Source organism: Temnothorax americanus, unplaced genomic scaffold (genome assembly GCF_048541705.1).
Source record: "Temnothorax americanus isolate GAGA-0224 unplaced genomic scaffold, ASM4854170v1 Scaffold10, whole genome shotgun sequence".
Lineage (NCBI taxonomy): Eukaryota > Metazoa > Arthropoda > Insecta > Hymenoptera > Formicidae > Temnothorax > Temnothorax americanus.
The window spans coordinates 3,543,263-3,566,589 of record NW_027509231.1 but is presented as its reverse complement, the minus strand read 5'-3'; the positions used below and the strand labels follow the sequence as shown (position 1 = coordinate 3,566,589).

At 44.7% G+C, this 23,327-nt stretch overlaps 1 protein-coding gene and 1 long non-coding RNA gene across 13 annotated transcripts in view; one reads left to right on the top strand and one right to left on the bottom strand.

Moving 5' to 3' along the window:
- Positions 1–22,420, bottom strand: part of Patronin (calmodulin-regulated spectrin-associated protein patronin) — a 64,638-nt gene extending 42,218 nt beyond the window's left edge. For 5 of the 12 annotated variants that reach the window (XM_077412070.1, XM_077412105.1, XM_077412096.1 and 2 more), the window contains exons 1-2: positions 21,666–22,419; positions 17,909–18,623 (exon numbers count right to left, since the gene is read on the bottom strand). In XM_077412070.1, the coding sequence (XP_077268196.1) occupies positions 17,909–18,250 (342 nt within the window). In that variant the 5' untranslated portion in view covers positions 18,251–18,623; positions 21,666–22,419. Of the gene's footprint in view, positions 1–11,895; positions 13,338–17,908; positions 18,624–21,665 lie in introns of those variants that run through there. The other 7 variants (XM_077412046.1, XM_077412062.1, XM_077412086.1 and 4 more) reach the window with 4 other exon arrangements.
- LOC143901331 (uncharacterized) lies at positions 1,982–6,465 on the top strand. The gene is made up of 2 exons (XR_013258048.1): positions 1,982–2,459; positions 3,942–6,465. It is a non-coding gene; the product is annotated as an uncharacterized LOC143901331 (long non-coding RNA).
- Positions 22,421–23,327: the final 907 nt, after the last annotated feature.

The following is a 23,327-nucleotide window of genomic DNA, read 5'->3' as shown; positions in this document are numbered from 1 at the left end:
GATCGGTGGCCAAGGACGGATTACGGTACATTCTGTGTACTCCAGATTAATGATATACCAGAAACGGATTATCGAGACAAAACTGAAGAATCCAAGTATAGGTAATACAAGAATGTATTTTAAAAAATTATGTGTAAAAAAGAAATCGTTTTATGCGGAATGAATTTCGTCGATATCAGGACGCGGTCTGAAAATTTATAGAATTGTTAAACAGCGTATTGTTATATTATTTAACACCCGACCTCGGTTATGTGTATATATACGCGAGACGAAAGAGGGCCATCAATTTAGATATGCCGGGCAGACGAGTGACTCATTTCTTTTTTCACTCGGCAACGAATTACCGCATCGCGATATCGCGGGCTATAAAGGCTGCGTGTACGGTTGCTATCCCGCTTGGGTTAACTGTACCGCGACGTATACTTATATAATCATCATTTTTGTCCGTAATTAACGCAGCAAATTACGATGGACTTCGTTAAACGTGCGCGCGCGGGCGCGCGTTGCATTAAAAATTTCCAGCTGATGATTTCCGCGCATCGACAGTCCGTTTTTCTTCGCCTCGGCCTCTGGGCTTCGCCGAGGAGGAGAAAAATCACGACGCGATCGAGTTTACGGGCGATCGTGTGCCTCGCTCGCGCGCGTCGTTGATCGTCGCCGGATATACCGATCGGCCTAAATTCCCGTGATGGCCGATTTGGCCGTGTAAGGCCGACTTAGCGCGCGCGGCGGGGAAGTTACCGTTTCGACCGATCCGTTCTCCCCAACGCGGAAAAGGCGGGCTTCGGAGTCGCCACGGTCACGATCGTTCCATCAGGACTGCTGCACAGTTTTTACCTCGCCTCATGGCGGTCCCGTCGATTTCACGCGTGGAAGTAATCAACGAGCAATACGTAATTAGCGATTATTACGTAACTGCATTCGTATTACGTAACCGTTCGTTCATCGACAGTCCGCGCTATGAGAGTGTCTTCGACTATAAATACACTGGGAGCGAAAACCAATGCGAAAAGTGACTCGGGGTCAGATCGGCGACAAAACTTTGTCAATATGACCAACTCTTCGATTTTTAACGTAATATTATCGTAAGAGGAAAATTAGTTGTCATTATCACAAGTATTACTAATAAAGAATGCAAAATTAAAATATCGTAGTAATATTATAATAGATTTAATATCATTTTTCGTTTAATTGAAAGATTCAATTCTCTTTTCGCCTTTTAAAAACAAATTATTCTGACGTGTGCGACTCTGTCGACGCTTAAGACATTACCTCGAAAGTAAGTTTCAATTTTATGCGTGACGCACCTGCGAATCTATTTAACGAACAGCGACAGCAAGGAGCCTGCGTCTCGTCGTAAAAGTAGCCGTATAGCATTTGATTCATGCGGCTAATTACGGACGAGCGTGGTAATTCTCATGAGAAACGCCTACGTCGCGCAACAAGTATAGAAGTCATTCCCGAGTCTCGTCGTGGATATCGCCGACGATAAACTCGTGCAACGATCGCGGCTGCGAGAGCGCATCTCCACGTCCCACTACACGTCGTGACTCGTTAAAGCCACTTTACGTTTAGGCGCGAGGTATCCTCTCGCGGCCCGACGTTGCTAAATGTGAAAGTGATTATTCACGCCGGCCGATACACCCCGATCGCACAAACGAAGACGTATCGATTCCGGTACAAGCCCGCTCGCTCGAATTACTTCTCGTTGCAATCGAGAAAGACGATTTAGATTGCGCGAATGTAAATCGGTACGAGCTCGTATTCATCCGCATATAGCTGCGATGTACAAAGCGTTCGATGCGATAAAGATAATGCATCGGGATTTTAATTGCACGTCTACGAAAGACACGCGACTTCCGATACGCTCCATATATGCAACTCGAAATGGAAGTTCTAGTGGATACCGCCTGTTAAACGAAGGACATACGCCCATCGTAATATTTTAACAGGAAAGGCGAGGCGAGATAAAAAGCGTTTCGATACAAAGAAATTATAATTTAATAGATCTTTATTTGGCTAGGTTATAATCGAGCTTGAAAAATCGAGAAACTGTACACCTCTGTCATAAAATATTCATTAATTATTTATTGTTCTATCTTTGCAAACATCTGTCAATATCATAAAAGATTACATTCCATAACTCCATTTTATTGAGAGCTAATAATTTATAGCGACCAACAACCAGCCGGATAATTAAATTTGTCGCTCGAGAATCAGATAAACGATATTCATTGAGCCAAATAAATGTTATTTGAAAGTAATTCCGAGTAAACAATGGGTTATGTATTAGGGCGATGACGAGATACAAGACGGACGTGCAGCAAAATTGCCTCGGTGTCACTCGTAAAGAGAACGGGAGGCGGGTGCTCTCTCCAACTTTGTAACGAGGTCGCCGGGAATACAAAGCGTCACCAAGTGAAACCTAAATCTAAAGCGGCATCCATAATTTTGCGAAGGTAATTTTGAGATAATAATTTATTTCCAAATATTGCACACACTCTATGTGACACATGTACCAATTATAATAAATATTTAAATGCTTATGGGACCATCTCAGAAACAGAGTTACTATACTCGCGCGCAAGTGCATGCACTTGTACGTCCATCATAAATCGTCGTGCATGATCTTTGAAATCGCAGTCATAAAGATCAGGTGGAATAACTTTCTAAATCCGGCGATAAACCGTGTAAAACACATCCGTATCTAATCGCAGTGACGTGTTCCTCGCGATCGATAAGAAGACGAGTCGGATTCCTCCTGAATGACACTCGACACCAACGGAGAAACGAGAGACGAATCGCGATAATTACCACGCTACCGTTAATGATAAAGCTCGCGGATGGTTCTCAGCAATCGCCCGACCGAGGACCTATCTCGCGGTTAAATTGATAAGACCGGTGCTGCGTTACCGCCTCCAGAGTGTGGCGCCTAGACGACGTGTGATGCGTATAAGGCTCGATCGTTTGATAAGCGTAAAATGCGTTAATAGAGATTCCAGCCGAAACGTGCAGTTCCGCGAAGTGAGCATACCGGCTAAATTGGAGATAATGAAATGTTAAGCCCGAAGGCAATGCTGGTACACTTGATGTGCCCCGCCGTTAGTTTATCGTGAAATCATCGATTCGTAACACCGAGCTCGATTCGAATCTCGCATACATATAATCGCGATATGTATTTGTAGCTGCGAAGCAAATTATTCAAGATATAAAGATTACTTAGTAATCACTCACGATTTCTTTACTTCGACTTTTACGGAAGTCCGAATTAAATCTGCAAGAATATATACGTTTCACCTTCGGTATTTATCTCTGATCATTTTTTTAAAACTTGATCCAACTGTGCGAAGAAAGAGCAAATTGATGTTAAATTTTCCGGATCTCGATTTCCTTCGAATTTTACTTAACGCGCCACGCTCAAATTGCGATGCCGATGGGGAATGTTTTCGAGGAATCGTTAATGGGAGGCCCGTTAACGAGAACCTCGTTCGGAATTCGGAACGATCGACTTCGCCGCGAAGTCGCGTGCGTGCACCTGCGTTTCACGTCCGATTAACGTGTATACGATCTGTAAACATGTGCGGCTTTCTACTTTCCTCCGCCGGCAGGATCGAAACGACCGGCATACATCCACGATTTCGCGGTATGACGTCGCGTTGCGGCGTATTCTCGGTGCAACGATACAATGCCGAGGTGAGGAACACAAGGCGGTTCGTTGAGCCGTGGCAAATCCTTCCTTTTGCGCCTTAATCCTTTAATTAATCCTTTCAATCCGTTCACGAAGACGTTCGAATTCGAACACAATCAAACAATATCAATCAAAACATTCTCTTTGTCCGACAGCTACACGCGGAGCAATGCACGTGAAAACTGGCGTCAAAAATTCCACTTTGTCAAGTGTAATAAATAATAAAAACTAACAGTGATTTAATAACTTTCAGGATTTTATGTAGGAAGCGAAAAGTCTGGATGACGACATTCTTCAGAGAAAACTCAAGACTCTTCAACAGAAAACTTCAAACGTTTTATCATCGTAAGGAGAAAGGGTTAAAGGTGCTACTCGACGGGCGATTCCGGAAGGAAGACCAGGTGGAAGAAGAGAGAGAGAGAGAGAGAGAGAGAGAGAGAGAGAGAGAGAGAGAGAGAGAGAGAGAGAGAGAGAGAGAGAACTGCGAGGGAAGCGAACGCGCGACCGGAAACCCCAGCCGATCTTATCTACGATTCTCATTCATCTGTTTCTTTGTTGGAGGCAATGATCGTTTTGAAGCGAGGACCGTCTGAGCATGTCCACTTCTTCTTCGTTAATTGCGGAGGGTTTAACGACCGGAGAGCTATATACGAGCTACGTAGCGATTTCAAAGCAATAACACCGAAATGTCGCCTATTACAATTTCTTCCTTTCTGTACAAAAAAAAATTACGGCTTAAAAATCGGCTCCCCTTCGATATTTTTCACGATCAATCGATAAATCATTGCCATGAGATCCGCTGGTAATTAACTGTAGATCTATTTCGCTCTGAAATTTTATTTGAAATGTTAAGTAATTCTCTTGAATTCTCGACGTTAAATAACGTTTTACTTAACCTTTGACTTTAATTATCGCTATTACGCGTGATTTATAGAACACCTATAATTTGACCTATTCTTGAGTTGCGACGAATTTGTACCTCTCTCTATTTCAAGAGTCGCTTTATTATCATTACAGAAATATTCCGGCAAGTGCAAAGTTTGTCGCACCCTCTCCCGAATAACAGCCAATTTATTTCTCTGTCTCATATCAAGAATATCACTTTACTATAACGTTGCACAGAGATATGTCCGGGGATACCCCGTATATATTTTTTTGCTCCTCCTTCGCGAAATATGATACAACAGAATTGTATCTCTTTCACTCTCTTTCTCTCTCTCGTCTGTCTTTCATCCTACTCTCAACGACGTCCAACAAATATTCTCGTCGATGAGTCAATGACCTGAATTACCGCTCGGCGAAATGAAACTGCAGTTCTTCCCGTCCGTGCGTGCATGAGTGAATGCATGCGTGCGTGCGTGCACGTTTACGATAAACGGCATGTACGCCTCGCGCATATCATTATACACACGCCGCATATGTTTCTACATATTGCGCACCATAAAGATTTTTGTTACGCCCAGCGCACGACTTCCTCTCCTCACGGGATGATAACTAATGCTCATCCAGCCGCGCATTCGCTCGCTCCCCGATCGACGATGATAACGCAGATCGCGAAAATTATCCCGATCCTTCGTCGCGGATATGTTCGTTGTGCATCGGTATAAAGGTATAATACGCGCACGGTATTTTTTTCGCGATTAATTCACGGGTCGATGGATGATCGAGGAGCCGGAAAGGGCGGGGGAGAGAGAAAAGTGCTTTACCGCCATTCACTTCGCGGTAAAGCCTCCGTGTCGTTTTGTGCGCTATATTTACGCTTCAAAGAGCCGGTCCCGGCAGCCGTCGCCGACGACTGCTCGCGCATAATTGAATAGACTTCGCGTTTCCACGCGACGTGTGGTATATTTGAGGTCCGTTTGGGGCTTCCGCGATGTCCGCGACAGCGACCGCCGCGTATATTGGCGAGTTCTTCGATCACCCATTAATCCTTCGGCTGACGAATTCCAATATGTGTGGTATGCCTCAAAGAGAACGCGGATAATAATTCAAACAGAGATTCGTGAAAGTAATTGACAAATTTTTAATCAATGAACTAAAACAATTACTCGCTCAGCTTTCAACTTGTAAGCAAATAAGTTTCTATAAGCTGCAATAAATTAACGAGACCTCTTATTTTTTAAATTAGATGCTTGAAAGGAAATATTTTTTTTTTACATTTTCAATTCTAGATTAACGAAATATATTTATTGCAGCAAAAAGAAACATTTACAATGTAGAGACGAAGTTAAACAAATGATATTAAATCAGAGGTTCTTGCGATTGTATAAATAATTGTCGATTTTAATGAAGAAAGGTGAAATCGCGACTACCTAAAATAAATTGGTTGTTATATGCTGCACGTGAAGCAGCATCGCTGTTATAATAATCGGCGGATTTCACAAACGAATTAGACACACTTACAATTTTGCAAATTAAGCCCGGTTCTTCGTGATTTATGTGAGATCTCTGCCACTTTCGCGCTCGCAGCGTTCATAGCTACCCCTCGTAAACTAATTACGGCGCAGTGGCCGAAATGTGCCGAGTCATTCAACAACCGATTAATCTACAATGCACCTCTAATCAATCTCGCGGCACGCCAATGTTAATTAACTCTCGCAAAAATGCACGGCAACGAATGTTGCGTGCCATGCATTCGCGAATGCAAAATGCACATGCAATTATGACGTTATACAAGTTTTGACCGAATACAGTATTAACAAAATCATTATCACGCCTACGGTAAATATCTTCTCGAGCAAAGCCAAGTAAAAAAAATAAAAAATGCTGTGCTGGAACATCTGTATCGATATTTAATGCTTCTATTCGCTCTTTCTCTCTGTTTCCCTTCTTTCTTGTAATACATATTTTATACATTGTTTAAATATAGACACAACGGGCAGGCACGCGTCTTGAAAATTTTCTGAACGGTAGCTCACTCAATAACGACGTTAGTCACGGCGCACCTTGTATTTCCGTCGTCGCGGTGCACCTATATTTGCACTTGCATCACGTTTTCCACCGAGTTCGCCTTCCTGCTGCAGCGCAGCTGCATTATGCCCCGTGTAATCGAGCACCGGATTAATTATTTCCATCAGGATGAATTAAGCAAACGCATAAAAATTAAATATACATTTGCAGTTTATAAATTTAGATACATGTCTCATATTTATTGTCCGCGACATGCACATGCATATAGAAACAGAATAAATTTCTCTACGTCGCATTGCGGACTTTGACACAATTCGAATAAATTTAAGGTGAAGAGTGCGGAGAAAGTATCGCGGATGCATTTCGCGCGAGACAATGGTGCGGTCAACGTTGTAATCTCGCGCCGTCCTTCATAAATAGATATGCAAATGCAGTGATACTGCTTGGGATTACTCCGCCACGGACGGTGATAAGCATGTGTGCAAACACCGCGACACTAAGGGGTAGATAGAGGCGGGTCGGTCGGTCGATCTCAGTTACGGATTATGCTTTTTCTAGATAAGACAAGAGCGAAGAGAAAGAGATAAGATTACCTCGCGGGTGAGTAACTTCCGAAACTATAGGCTTCTCGTTCGTCACGCGTATATACGTGCGTTGAAACGCGTCGATATAAAAAAAGTGATTACCCGATATACTACAGAAACCGTCAATCGCACAAGAAAAAATAATCTCTCCGCGTCGCACACCTAAATTTAAACGCGAGTACGTACACGTACGGAGTTAGATGTTACGATAATATTGTTCGATGGCAGAAAGAGCGGATCGCTCGGGAAATAATCTATAGACGCCCCCTCAGAAAATTTACCCGTCCCCCCAAGGATAAAAAAAAAACGTTGAGTCGATCGCAAACCGGTGTTGTACATACACCCACACGCACCCACGCGCGTATACGAGAATGCGCGTTGTGTACAGGTACAAACCAAAGGTAGAAATTAAACATCCGGAGCTCGTTGCAGTCGGACGATAAAGCCGCAGGATAAACAGGCGCGCCGCTTTAAGCTCTCATTTCAGAAAGACGTATGCAATTCACGACAGAATTGTGAACAAAATTCTGTAAATTTCATTATGTCGCGTAACGCAGAAATTGCGAATTGAAAATTGCAACATTGCAGCGTGCTTTATTTCTTCAAATGAACAGAAAGCGCGCACTATAAGACACGCGCACGGTGAACTGACCTGAAAAGATTCTTATATGCGGAATTACGTGATTCGTGATGTCGAGGTAAAAATCGTCCCGTGCCATTCAGCAATGCGCGAAGAATCGATTTCTTTCTGTCAGAAGTTTCCGGTTGGATATTAGAAGGGAGTGGACTCAATTAGTAAAACACAATAAACTGTAGTGCAGTCGATGATACGAGTAATTCAAAAAATGGCATCAACTGTATAATCTTTCACGGTGACAGATGTAATACTGACGAAGATCATAGTGGAAAACCTCAGTGACTCTTGATAATTACAATTACAGTTTGCAGTATAGTTCGATTTCGAATTGTAATGCAATTTTGCATATTGTAGCATGAGTGTACTTACAAATGTAACATAATAACCGAGTAATAAACAATGGCCAAATTTCGAGCATTAATGAATGTTAGAACAATAATCGACGACATATTCTGACTTCAACGTGACTAATTGTCTACAGACATTGGTGAGATTTGATTGGAAATCGTAGCGCCGGATCGTACTGGAGTCTTTTATTGTTAATACGGTATTATTTATGATTTAATGTTCTGAAGAAGGCCAAGTGGCTCGAAACGTAAACTAACTCGATTGTATATTATAATTATTAAATATATCTCTAACATCCCCCCCCATTAATGCTCGAAATTTGGCCATTGTTCATTACTCAGCTGTTGCTTTATCGAGCGTAATCATTTCGTTATTTGGTAACATAATAACATTAAGTTGATTGCATTAGAATAACTTTGACAGAAATCAAAACATCATTAATCTTCTTTGCTATATAGATAATCTTAATCCAGTACTAACTGCATTGACAATTTGTAATCATTTTAACGGTTTCCGCATGCTCAAGTGCCTTAACGGGCATGATGTACTCGAAACGATTTAACGGCTTGGCGAATTACTTATTAGTTTTCGAGTGTCGTGTGCTAACGTGTTTTGAAGTGGCAAAGTCAAATTCGGAGGAAATGCAGGTAAGTGACTTGAGTGAAGTTAAAAGTTTCAAGGAGCCAGCGAAAGGAGGTGCCGAAAAAAGTGGCCATTCATATAACGATGGAAATCGGGCTCGATTTGTTCTTTTTCTTTCTTTCACCGTGCACTTTCTTCCTGCTTCGATCCGACTCGAAACTTTACATTCGTTGCGAGTGCATGGAACACATTCGTTCGACACGTCGCCGGTTTTTCGTGCGAATAACAATCACGCAACGGCACCGCTACCAAATACGGAGTCGTTCACTTTTCACGTTTCGGTCCGCCCACGAAAGTCATAAAGCCGACAGATGATGAGAAGTATTTTTATTTTTTTAATATTAAAGTTAATACATTTCTATTTTACTGGTCGTATAGAATCTATACATATACATATAAAAAATGTAGATGTATTTTAAGCTGAGAACGTTTAAGAGAGGAGAGGAGAACGCTCGCACAATTTTCCGTGATAATTTTTGCGCCAAGTTTCAAGTGAAAATCTTAAGCTGCACTAGCTGCAGTATGACGTCGAAGTAAAATTACAAAGTTCGTCCCCTAAGACGGCTTTTGACGCATCGAAATTAGTTTCGCCAATAGAAGCTCAGGTACGCTTTGAACTCGACAAGCTATATCCATGATATTCGATCGCAGTGTAATTCCGAGTGACGAGCATTTATTAAACAAGTGCATTTGAAAGGAATGCTCCACTTACGTTACGTATATTACATAAAACTCGCGTATGACATCACACTTCCTTTCGTCATATCGCGTTATCTAAAAACCCTAATAAGTACATGAAAATTCCATGGAATTAAATAAAATTGTCTTGAAAGTAACCCAAAGATGTCCTGATTTTTCGGATGACATTGCCGAATTTAGAAGAATTCCCCTGCGCAGCAAAGGGGATAAGTATTGTTTTACGTTACAACTTACGTAAGCGTGAAACGGTTTCACAGACCGATTTACCGGAACATTGCACGTGCGATTTCAAACGCGAATTACTGAGTGGGCAGTCGAGTGCCATTCCATAACGGCCTACGCGATTTCGACAATCCACGACCGACGCGAATCGAAAGTGCAAATCGAAGGGAAGGCTACGAGATACATGGACGATATCAACTTTACTCGATCGATAGGCCCAACTCCTGTATCTTTAAAAAAAGAAAAGAAAACAAACAAATCGTTTGGCTACCAAGGCTGCGGTTCATTCGATGCTACAAATGCTTCGTTCTTTGTCTTCTTCTTTCTTCATTGAGAGAAAAAAAAAGAATGCTTAGGTATATCGTATGAATCGCTTGCGATAAATATATATATTCCGACGAGGCGTATATAATATGTCTCACTCGCGAGTTAAACTCTAGAAAGATTTCATGTAATTGCGTATCGCCGCGAAGAATCGACTGGACGCGTAGTTGTAAAAGATCTCCGGCGGGCGCGTTCCGCATACGCGATCGACCTATTAATTAGTTGTGCAACGGAGTCGACAACACTTCCAGCGCAACGAGAAGCCGACGGAGCGTGTCGCAATTTGCGATCCACGGAAGCCCGCGTTAGTACAAGAAGCCTTCTTCCGCGATTCGATCGGAAAAGTAGAATAAGAGGCGATACGCGATATTAAAAGAGCGGCGCTCTATCCTTGGCTATAATGAAGATTCAATCGCCTTAACTTTGACGCGAAGAAGATCGACATCGAAATGGTATCGCGAGATCGAAAGTTTATACGTCGCGGATTCCGGACGACGCGCGTTTTTCCTCTCCGTCGCTGTTCACCGCCCGTGACGATCACTCGATTAGCGTTCGGGAGTGAAATCTTGTCCTTGGCACTATTGTCCTTCGTCACGCCGAGAGCGCGTGTAAGTACATGAAATAACCGCGGATTATTGCCGTCTCGCGCCTTTAATTCGCGCGAGCTTATGATATGTCTCGGCGCACGTGCTCCCGCTCCCGCGCACGCAAAACCGCAGGTAAAGCATTGCGTGTCCGAGAAACAGCATCCAATAAGTTCGAACCACAAGCTTAGAAAAATAAAAATATATATATATGACAACGTTGCGAAACTTTCACGCAAGAAGCTTCATATTTCTAGCCGCTCTTCCACAAAGAGTTTCTCGCTTCCAAAAATTATATCATTTTTTAATTTAAACCATAAAAAATTTAGAAAAAAAATTATACGACGGTACGACGTTCCGAAACTTTCCTATGGAAAAACTTCATATTTCTATAGCTGGTTCTACAAAGATAATTTCTCGCTTTCAAAACTTTTCTACGAACCTCCATATTTTCAGCATGCTTTCACAAAGATAGTTTCTCGCCTTCAAAAATTCTATACAGATAAAACTCTTGAATAACACGATCAATTAGTTCCATATTATTGAAAGCCGTGCAATTCAAGACTCCATAATAAATTGGGTGCTTGATTTCGAGGAATTATTAAAAAAAAACTTTTAAAACATAGCAAGTTCTACGTATGGCTGATGGCAGAGAACGAGACGTAAGTGTCGTAGTCGTGGACGTAGAGTAAGGTAGAGAAAAACGTAGTCGTAAGGCCTATTGCCTACAATAGCCTTACGACTACATTTTTCTCTGTCTTACCCTATACGTCCACGACTACGACACTTACGTCTCGTTCTCTGCCATCAGCCTATCTATGCATCTGCGTATGTGTATTTCTTTCATTGAGTGACTCCAACTCAAGTACCGTGTTATTATTCAAAGGTAGTCACATTTTTTTACCATGCTATTCGAGGCTCCGCGCAAGTCAAGTACCATATATTATTCGAGGGTTAGGCCCAAAGCACATATGACAGTCGCAGTCGTGGACGTAACTAACGCACACAAGCTTTGGCGTATCCTGATCTGTCAGGTCGGGAACTACAACCGTCGTATATCGCTACGTCATATGTTATGCGCTCTGGCCCTTACCTGTAATTCTTTACGTAGCGCAATATGCATATATTCATTCCACAAGTTAGGTCAGAAGAACGCTTTTCGTGCGGACAATATAAATCGGGAGAAGCGGAATGATATTCTGAATACCGATTGCGCGGCACAATATGTATAGCCGCGACTTATGAAGACCGACTTACGTAAATCGTGGTGACGGTCGCGTTTCTAACCATGTCCCTGACGTCGTCCATCTCCCGTATGGACGTCGCTGGCGTGGGCGCCAGCATCACCTCACTCGCCATCCTTGCCTTTTCTCGACAATGTGCCTCTCCTCGTAAAACCTCTCCCGCCGTCTCTCCGTATATGCGTGCCTCAGGTTGAATCCGAATTGCAGGGATTCAATGCATCGCACCTCCTCAGATTTTTGCCGCCGATGAGAATTTTTCTGATCTATTCCTCATCGAGGAATAGAGATTTGATCCGATAATAAAAAAAAAAAAAACGCACCGTGCAAACAATACACTAGTCATTTCGACTCATCCATTGCACGGTCTCACAATCCAGTATCATCTCGGGATTATCTCCCGACTGAATTTCGTCGTGACTCCGTATAATACAGTCTTGCAAGTTATTAATCTCCGCGGTGTCTCCTCTCGCGAAACTTCGGCATGCGCGGCATTCGCTTCCGGGAAAGCGTCCGACAGAGCCGCGGCGAATGAATTTAATTTCGGCGACCGACTTCGCGGAGCGACATTATTAGTAACATAATAATATTCAGCTCGTCGTCGTCGACTCCCCGCTCTCTTTCCCCTTTTTCTCTCTCTCTCTCTCCGCTATTTCTCTATTTTCTAGTTAATAATTAATATTAACGCAGGACGCGAAGCAACGTTCGGCAACGGTCGCACGACAACTGCAGCTGCATCGGGAGAATGCATCGCTCCCTTCTTCCTGATAATTTTCTTGGTGGCGCGAGTCCAACATCTGTCTTCGATCGACGATGGAATCCCCGACACCTTCGTAGGGGGAAAGCGGTCGTTTTGTTTTCACACACACAATCCGGCTCGGTCCTTTGGAGCGTCATGAAGAAGTTATAGCGCCAATTGCAGCGAACGCTCGTATGACTTGCACAATACCGCGACTGTATAGGCTATAGATCCCGAGAATGGAGATAACGAGGCGAGAATCGCGATCGATACGCACTTCCGAGACGACGAGTCACTCCGCGAATGTACACGCGCGATGTAAGTACACGATTGTTCGCGTGAGAAAGAAATCCTTGAGACACGCGCGCATATACATTACGGATCCGCATTGCGTTTTCCGCACGCAAAATTCTCGAGATTGCCGTATATATATTCGCACTTTCTTCCCAGTAAAATCTGTCTTTCCTCGTCAGCTCTTGAGAGTCTCCACTAAAATACACTTTTGACGGCTCATATTGCCGCAAAAGCCAACTTTTCCTTCGCGAATAACTTAATTTTCTTCGTCGGTCGACGTCATCATCGATCACGACGGCACGCGTCCCGCCGGAGAGCCAATTCGGACTGCGACGCGTCGAACGTAACAGTCGATTCGGATATCCATTCGTCAAGGAACACGCGGGGAACAGCGCGCTGTCGGTTCCGAGCGCGAGGCCGCACTACGAGCGAATCGGCGGCGCGCGGCTTTGGGTTCCGTCGAGCGCAGAGAGACTCTCGGCACTCGCACGCAGCGAGTCAGCTGGCTGCGTTTCGTACCCATCACGAACGCACGCCCACGCGAACGCACGCACGCACGCGGCAGCGAATCGAGCACATTGCGCATCGCTGGGTCCCTCGAGCCCAACGTGATTGACCCTCACCCTGCGGAAGCCGGGTCTCCCTTCTCGACCCGGGGGACAAAAGAACGACTCTTTCTCTCCCTTAAAATATAATTACGCTTCGGAATCCTCTTAAGCGAATACACCCCCGACGCACAATCAGGTCCTTCTAATTTTAGAAATGTAATCCCGCTAATTTACACGGCGTTTTAAATGCTAAATCAAGCGTGGTGTCGAGGAAGGATCATCTGTTAGAGATGTTCTAATTCTAGCTAAAGCTTGACGAGGAATCTTTACATTGTTGGATATTCTTAATTCAAAGCAGCGAAACGAGTGCATTATTTCGCCGCGTAATTACTTTCGCCCTGAAAATCGTGCTCTCGAAAAGACAATAAACACGATAATTATGAATGCTTCAGCGAAAGGCGCGCCGCGAATGTAGTGCGAAAGACTAAATACATCGCGTAACAGGCGCGCTCAAAATTGCACAGTTGCATCTCGAAACATCGCGCACAGAAACAGTTTAATTAAACAATAATTCTCTCGCGAGATGACGCGCGTCGATAAAAATAACGTGGCCGAAGTCTTCGCGACTTTTGTATATACAAATGAAACAATTTCATTCCATCTCACTCGCGTACTTGGGGAGGGTGGAAGGGCAAAACTTTGCGGAAACTTTCCCAAAAACGGGCACGCGAAGTTACCCAGTGGCTGAGAGAGCAGCGAGAGAATAGATCGTGCGGAAAGCGCCCGTGCCCGTGCGCGCGCGTTTCCTTTCGTAGAAAGCATCCGACAATGCGAAACAATGTACCGCTGTCGCACACAAGGCAGGCTGGGCTCATTTTCTCACGGTGTATATATTGGATTACTTGCTCTCCGGCGAAGGACGTTGCCGTTAAACGTCGTAAAGGCAGAGACGTGTGACGCAGCGACAACCTATCTCATGCTCCCGGCGACGCCTCCGTCTTTTGCGAGGCCGGTTTATCCATGGCATCGGGGCACAACGTTGCCCGGGACTCTCGTAGGAGTGTTTAAAATAATAAAGAGGAGAAAACCTTCCGCGAACGATAAATTAACGAGCATTCAAGTGTCTTTAATAATTTAATACGACGTCATGAATACGGTGCTGCGCTTGATCGCATGGGAACTCCCGCTTTCGACTCGCCACCCACATCGGCATTTCTCTATCTGCGCGATTTCGAAAACGGCTTCGATTATGTCGAAGTTGCCCGGGTGCGAGCGCGTCACTTTCACCGATTATAATGCTTTTTAAAGGCGCCCGTTCGAGCACGGAGAACAACGTGCTGTTATTATTACGTAAAATATATACGATGCACCAGCGACATTGCTTGTAACGATTTTAAAAATTGAAGTGAGAATAAAAATGCCCAATATAGCTTCGCAACCGACAGATATTTCTAACCCAAAATAAGCTGTAAATGTGCAGCTGTAAATAACAGCAATGTATACGCATAGCTAAAAAAGTTTTACGCGCAAAAGTAGAGGCTCTACTACATACGCACACACTTTGTTCGCGGTATTAATCGTTTCCGAGTATGTGTCATGGTCGTTGTAATTACTCTAAAAGGAGCCGTCAAGGCACGTAGCGAGGCCTCGGTCTTTCTCCGTCGTCCGTATAATGTGAATGCAGGTGTCTCGGGCTAAATTGTCGTGGCTGAACGCGATCTGGATCGGCCGACTGATCGATATTTCAAGATCAGTAGCGCACCGGGTGCTTTACTTATACACGTGCATCGGCATCAATGATCGTTTTCATCCGACGCTACCAAGATGAAAATATATGTAGTAGATTACTAAGATGAGGTTTATTAAACCTCAATTAATTTGAAATTTTTAATTATAATGTAATAAAAATTTGCAAATATTTTAAATTAAGGTCCCAAATTGTGCCAATAAAATCTAGGTAGGTATGATTCAAAATCATTTTTAAACGGGATTAGCGCATATCATTTTCGACAGATTTTTTTTTCTCATTACATTAAATAGGTATTTTTTTCAGTAATTGTCTCTTTCTGAAAAACAAGATCTTTATAATTTCACTATTAATGAACAGAGGGAGAAAGAGACGAAATAGATTGCTGTATTATATATCGTTAAAAACGTTCGTTTCACTTTCAACCAAATAATTGAATTCGCATCGGCTCGCAGAAATGTGGAGATAATTTTTACAACGGTAATTGGACGCGATATGCAAAACCTGAGGATATAGTCCGTATTTTTCGTGAATGTTTTCAGTGGACGTAGAAATCGGACCGTGTATAATGCGCGAGAAACCACAGCGGCTAATTGCACGGCTCCGCGCGCACACGCGCGTGTTGTTGCAGCGCGTGTCTTGATGCACGTTTGATAATTGCACCGCCTATTACGGTGAGGAATGCGGGAGCTCGTCCGCTCTTGCGCTGGAAAAAGAAGAGGAGGAGTCCTCAGCGACACGCCTTAAATTAGGCGTATTAGTTTCCAGTACATTAATCGACGGAAACGCGCGATCGAGACGGGATCGCACTCGAAAGCGAGCACGCGGCGATAAGATCGGCTCTTCTCCTATATCACCGCCGGCAACGCGGGGTAAAAACGCGCCGCTGCCGATGCGTTTACTTTCAGAACGATCGCGAGCGAGATCGCGAAGCTTCCCTCGGATCGTGACGGATCGACACAGCTTACCAGAAATACAAAAAATAAATAAGGAATCGCGGATAAATAAGATCGTTCGCCACGCAACAGGAACGACCTTGCTTTCCCAGAAACGAGAGAAGAAAACCAGTTTACGCGGTATGCGTTACTCCAGTAAATTTCTCTTCATGCCGATCCTTCAGAGTAGCTAGATTGCTATTCTAGTGTGCAATATTTTATATAACATTTATGGAAATTATACTTCGTATAATATTTATAGAATCTGCTTGATAAATCTGTATCCGGTATATTTGTAAATGTATAGCTTATAGGTACTTTGCTTCCACAGTGGCTTTTTTACAATGCTGTCGGCAACGCATTTTCGTCTGGAAGCTAGACCGATTAAAATGACTTGAATGATACTCGTTGAACGTGTGCCAAACGTGATCATCGATAACGAGGCCGCTCGGGCATGGCCAGATATCGATTGTTCATCGGTGCGGATTTCGCGGGCCGTCTGCCAGAATTAACGGAACAAAAAGAACGTTAAATCTTGTGACGGTGAGAAATTAGCTAGAAGCGACTAGCGCAACAGCGTGCAAAGAAAGCGCGAATTTAATATCCCGCGTGATGTTGATCGAAGAATTTTAAACATAAAATAAAACTAAATATAACAGATAATATGTAGAATATAATTTCTCCGTATAATAGTACTGCGTTTTTCAAAATAATAAGAGAATGAAGAAATCTTTTGTATAATGTGCAAAGATATGTTCGAAAAATAAAAACAGGCCTAAACTCTCTTATAAATAAAGTTCAATTGCACCATGCAGACTTACAATTTAAACAGGCTTAGAAATAAAGCTCTTTCGGGTCAATAAACGAAGCCGTATTACCGAGCGATCGATACGAGATTCCCTGAAAACCGAAGCTATTCACATAAAAATCTCCGTCGGCGAATTTATACGAGAGTCAAGAGTGGCTCTCTCTCTCGAGACGCACGATCTCGCCCGGAATTAACGGGGCAATTAAAGAGATAATTAGAGTGTTGGGTCGCATGATTCGTCGAAGACGCCGCGGCGTCCGCGTGCGCAGGTGAAACGCCGACGAGTTTTATCGCGCAGTAAATAACATTGCGGCGCAGGAAACGAACGCCATACTCGTCACACAGCTCGAGAATAGCTTCACTGCCGAGTACGGTCCATCCTGCAAATACACACGTGACGAACGTCTTCGGACACACGGCTACGAGGAGAACGCGAGTGTCCCGCATCCCGCGATGAAAATAATCTTTATCACGAGCCCTATATAAATTCATCAGAAAATCCATTTGCTGCACTTGAAGACGTCCCTTCTCGCGCAGTCTCGATATTCGACGTATGCTCCGTTTATGTTCCATTTTATGATATACTATATCATAGTATTATTGTGTGTGTGTGTGTGTGTGTGTGTGTGTGTGTGTGTGTGTGTATTGTTATTTTTCATTATATTATATTCCTAACAATAAGTATTGTTATAATTATAATTATTATTATTATTATTATTATTATTATAGTACTATAGTATTTTATTATTGTATTATATTCCTATCATCTGTGTTTTATACGCCTCATGTTTCATCCAGAATTAGTCGCGCAGGTAATTCTTTTCAGAGAATCCCTCTCAAGGTTCACAAGGCACAACGAGTCTTTTCAGGTTTCTATTATAATTACACCCCTACGTTCTTCGGGGGTCCATTCTGATTTCGGCGGTCCCCGAAGGGGAAAAGAGGCAGAGGGACCTACCTGGCGGGACTCGTAGGCGTCGGAGAAGTGTTCGGAATCGCCTCCGCTGGACTGCTGGTCGGCCGACGCCGCCGCCGCGGCACCGGTTGCGGCAGCAGGCCTGCGTCGATCGTCTGCACTCGCGCCGCGATCCATCGCTGCGTCGTAGAACACATGGACGGCGCTCGTACCGTCAGCGGGCGCGTCGTCGTCGGCGACGCCGTTGCACGCGCGCTTCGGTCGCCGTTGCTGCTCGTCCTCCTTTGCCGTCGTCGTCGTCGGCAGCGGCGACGCGGCTTCTTCCTCCACCCCCGCGGTCTTGCTGCTGCCCTTAGCGAAGAGCCGCGAGATCGTGTTCCACATTCAACGGAATGATGACGGTCGCGTTGGCATCCGTGGCTTCAATCAACGAACCTCGATCAGCGCGACTCCCCGCCGTCCTCCTCGTCATAGCCGATGCGACTCTGCGAGGGCGACCGAACCCGCTGCCCAGGTATTCTCCTTCCAGCAGTTTTTCTTTTTTTTTTCTCTTGCGACGAAAGTCCCCGCGATCTTTTCTCACACACTGGCGTAACTTCACCGATCTCGTTGATCCTTAATCCGGCGTCAAGCGTCCACGTCTCGCTCTTTCCTTGGCTTATTCCTCGATTTCGCACACACAGGCACGTGACGCACTACGCACAGCCGCGTGGCGTGAACTCTTTCGTCGACGAGACGACGCGGGATCGATCAAAATCTGCAACGATAAACGAGCCACGGGAATGAGAGAGAGAGAGAGAGAAAAAGAGAGAGAAAGAGAGAGAGAGAGAGAGAGAAAGAGAGAGGTGAGTGAGTGAGGAATGCGAGAAGCTTGTGTTTCGCGGAGAATTTTGTTTTCACACGCAACATGCACACGCCGGTGTTCTTCTAATCGCAATATTGGCCCACACGAAACGAGAGAATACCGGCTTTACGGATTTCCGGCGGCAAGCCCTTGGTTCTCAGCATCGGTCCTGCTGGGACTGTTAGCCAATAAGCTCTTCCCCGCTCCTTCCCCATCTTTTTGGTCTCTCGCTGCCATCATAAAAGAATTATAACTAGTGATGGAATTCGGTATCTTGCAAGTAGGTTCGAGAATCTGTGGTTTCGAACTCTCTATGAATACCTTGAAAAAACAAGAGTTACTTCAAAATAAACTGGACTTTTATGAATACTTTAGAAATGTATATCTCTTCATTATCTTACAATTTTACATGATACTTATAATTACAATAACACAATGTACTCGAATACTTGTAAAAAATTCGATTATTTAAAAGCTACTTATAAGCACCTCTGAATAAAGCACCCATTCTAAAATTCGAAACTAACTGGTAATCGGCTACTTTGCAAATACAATGTATGAAATATTATTTCTTACATTTAGTCGAATCCGAGAAACCGAAACTTGATTACTGGATTTAACTTGGATTTTTAAGTATCGTTGATCTCATTCCTAATTATACGTTTTCTCAGCTGCTGTACAGAATAACGCATTTAGTTCTAAAGACTGACACGTTGTGACCATGAGCGATGCACATGGCACACAAATAAAAATTCTGCATGCATCACCGGTGATGCACATGGCAGCGAGGGTGTTAAAAAGCAACTGGGTGCAAATTAAGAGACAAAAGATGAGTTTGGACATTTTTGTCGATGACGAAATAACAATGTGACTTCCAGGAAATTTTCGAGCTGAAGCTAAACATAATTATAACTGAATTAATTTTAGAGTAAATGGAATTGATATTTATTTGAGAATATAAGGACGATGACGTAACATAAGTAGCATGAATTTTAACAATGGTGACTCACTAATAACTTGGCATCAAAAATTATAATTTTGGCGTATGTCTGATTAAATCCAACCAACATCGTGGTCGAATTGGACATTTTTTTATGTTTTCTGTGTAATCGAGAAGCTTAATTACGGAAAAACCAAGGGTAAATAGTTATCGAATACGCTTATATCGAAGTGTGTTATCATTGGTATACTTCCCACAAAGCTTATTAAAGATTAATCACGATAATTAGTGCTGACCCTATTAATTAATTTTCCTTCTCTATATTTAATTACTCAATTCATGTATATATAACTCATAAATAATATTAATATTTTAAATGAATATTCAAAATAGCGTTGAATTTTGCAAATCAACTCGTCTATCAAGAGCTCAATTGCTATCAATAAACCTAAATTCCTCCAAATCCCATAACATATCTCGAATAACACAATTAATTCGTTCCGCGTTATTAAAAACCGTGCAATTCAATACTCCAGATCCATACAAAGTTGAAGGCATTTGATTTCGAGGGATTATTATCACAAAAATTATATTATTTAAAAAACTTAAAAAAAAAAAACAACAATTTTATTAAATATTTTGTATTTGCATTTCTCTCATTGAGTGGCCACGCTACTCCAACTACACGCAACTCAAGTACTCAAGTACATCGGTTACATGTTAATAAGTATTCAAGAGTTGTCACAAAATTTTTACCGTGCAATTCAAGCGTCATACAAATTCGTCGTGTTATTCGAGGGTCACCTGCGTTTCTACTTTTCATCGAGAGAATCGAGATCAAGTATACAATACAAGTGTACATCTTGAAACTTGGCGCAAACTAGATAACCTCAAAATTGAGAGGGAATCCAAGCTACCGACGTACACAGGCGAATCAAAAATACCTAGGATACGCGATCGAGTTTCCCTAAAGTCCCGGTGACCGATGCTGCGAACGTGCTTGCCGCCCCCGAGATCGCGATCCCGTCGCGGACGACGAAAACGGGAGTCCGTCCGTTTCGGCCAAGGTCTTAAGCCCGTGTCACACTACGTATCGCGAACGCGGATCGGATTGAGATTGCGGGTCGCGGATCGTAATCTAGCCAATCATAGACGAGCAGCTCATCTGTGATTGGCTGACAATCGATCCACGATCCGTAATCCCAATCTGATCCGTGTCCGCGATACGTAGTGTGACACGGGTCTTACACACCGCGTAAAACCGTGTGTAAAGCCCGTGTCACACTACGTATCGCGGATCGTAATCTAGCCAATTATAGACGAGCAGCTCATCTGTGATTGGTCGACATCCGATCCGCGATCCGTAATCCCAATCCGATCCGTGTCCGCGATACGTAGTGTGACACGGGCTTAAGACCGTGATTTCGGCGATCCCCGCCGACGATGTTACCGGCGACGCGAAACGTCCTCGATCGAACGTGGCCTCCCGTCTCCCCCCCCCCCAACCCTCCGCGCATCCGTTCCGCGACTTGACAACGTGAAGTAATGCCGGGCGAAACGCGGCCAAAGGACACCGTCGCGCGAGAGAAAGGGAGAGACGGAGAGGAGAGAACGAGAAAGAGAGGACTCGTTCGCTATTTTCGTCGGGAACGGCGAGCCTCTCCTCCCTCCCCCTCGCGCGCTCTTTCTCGAAAGAGCCTCGACACCGCGAGGCCGCGTATCGATCGAGGAACAACCGGGCGACGACGCGAGCGAGAGGAAGCGGCACGGTCGAAATGCCGTCGATCGGGCCGTCATCGTCATCGTCGTCGCACGGCTGATTCACGCAGCGTTCGCGCACGCACGCGCACACACACACACGTACGTACGTACGTACAATACGCGCATACATGCGCGCGGGACGATCTCGCGTCTATACGCGTGTCCTAAGGTGGAAATCCGAGGGGGACACGTGAACGGACACGCGAGATCCTCAATAATCCCGTCGCACTCCGAGCTCCGAGGAGGCGACGTACCTCTTTCCTCCCGCCGCTGTTCCTCTCTCGAGATTGGCTCGGCCCTTGGAGTCCCTCTCTTTCTCTCTCTCTCTCACTCTCGCTCGCTCGAGACCCTACCGAGGTCCCGAGGGTATATCCAGCCGCCCGCGTTCGTTGACAGCCAGCTTCAGGTCCCGGCGCGCGAGCGAGATCGCACGCACGGAAGACGCGAAGTGTCCGCGAAAACTCGACGCATCGCCGAGAAGAGGTGCGCGCGCGCGCGCGCGCACGCGAGGGCACACGGGATCCTCGATTCCGCCGAGTCCCTCCCCCGCCGTTAGATTGTCCCGCACTCGCGGCTCGGACCCCCCTCAGGAACACGTTGATCGTTGATCCGTCCGTCCGTCCGTCCGTCCGTCCGATCGACCGAGCGAACGTCGCGCGGAGCGATCGCGGCCGACTTCGCTCCGCTCCGCTTCGCCGTCCAAAAGTCCGTGTCGCGAGGGCGGCGAGGAGGCGCGACCGAAGGGATTCGCGAAGCTGTACGCTTCCGCGTACACCACACACACACCACGCGCACACACGACGGCACACGGCCACCTCTCTCTCCCTCTCAGCGCGGAGATTCGCCCGTTTGCAGGCAGCCGCAGCAGTACGCCGCACGCAGCACTCCGCCGTCCATCGCGATACGCGTGCGATATACCATGGTCGTTGTCGTTGCTCGTTGCTCGCGCCTCGCGCGCGCGAGAGACCGACCGATCGAGACCGTCGAGACGGCCGTCTCGATTGGTCGACGCGGCCAACGCGGCGCTCTCCGCGATCCATCGAGCTCCGCGAATCGACTCGCGCGACGCGCATGCGCGGCTGCCCGATTCACGACGGTGGAACCGCGCGGCTTTCGGACTGAAACGCGACTAAAAATCGGCAGTTCCTCGCCGAGATCTTTTTATTTATTTATTTATTTATGTAAAACACGGGATTTTAAAAGATCCTTTTTCAGTGCCGCCTCTAGGTGAGCTGAATGTGGACGCAGTTCGTATCTGCTGACATGGCTGATCGAATATATGTTTTTGCTTGACATCAACGAAAGACGCAGAATAAAATGCTCGAAGAAAAATATGAGAATAACAATTTTACAAGTTTGAAGGAAAGATAAGATTTAAAGCTGTGATCAGACTGCGGATTGGGATTGAAATTGGATTGAAATTTGACCAATTGGAGCAAAATTCATTAAACTTGAAGTTGTTAGTTTTCTTTATTCCGATTGATTAAATTTCAATCCAATTTCAATCCCAATCCGTAGATAATGAACTTTTTAATTACTCAACTTTGTACAATATATCCATAGAAATTGAAATATCTTTTTATCTATATTATATTCACATAAATTGTATCTTTTTCTCATGAATCGCGAGAATCCGTAAAATCGGCCAACTTCAACTGATTAAAATTATTGATTCGCGTGCCAATAAACAATTCGATTTTCGACGACGAAAGACTACGCGCGAATTCCGCGTCTGAATTTCCCCTCGCTTCCTCTTCCTTCGAACGTCGAAAGCTCGATTTTCGGTGTTCGAAGGAACGCAACATTCATCGGGTATTTTCAGCGTGTCAGGAACAGCCAGGATTGTCAGGAATATCCTCGGCGGGTCGCCGCGGGAAAATCACGAGAGCGCGAGAGATCGCGCAACGCGCGCCGCG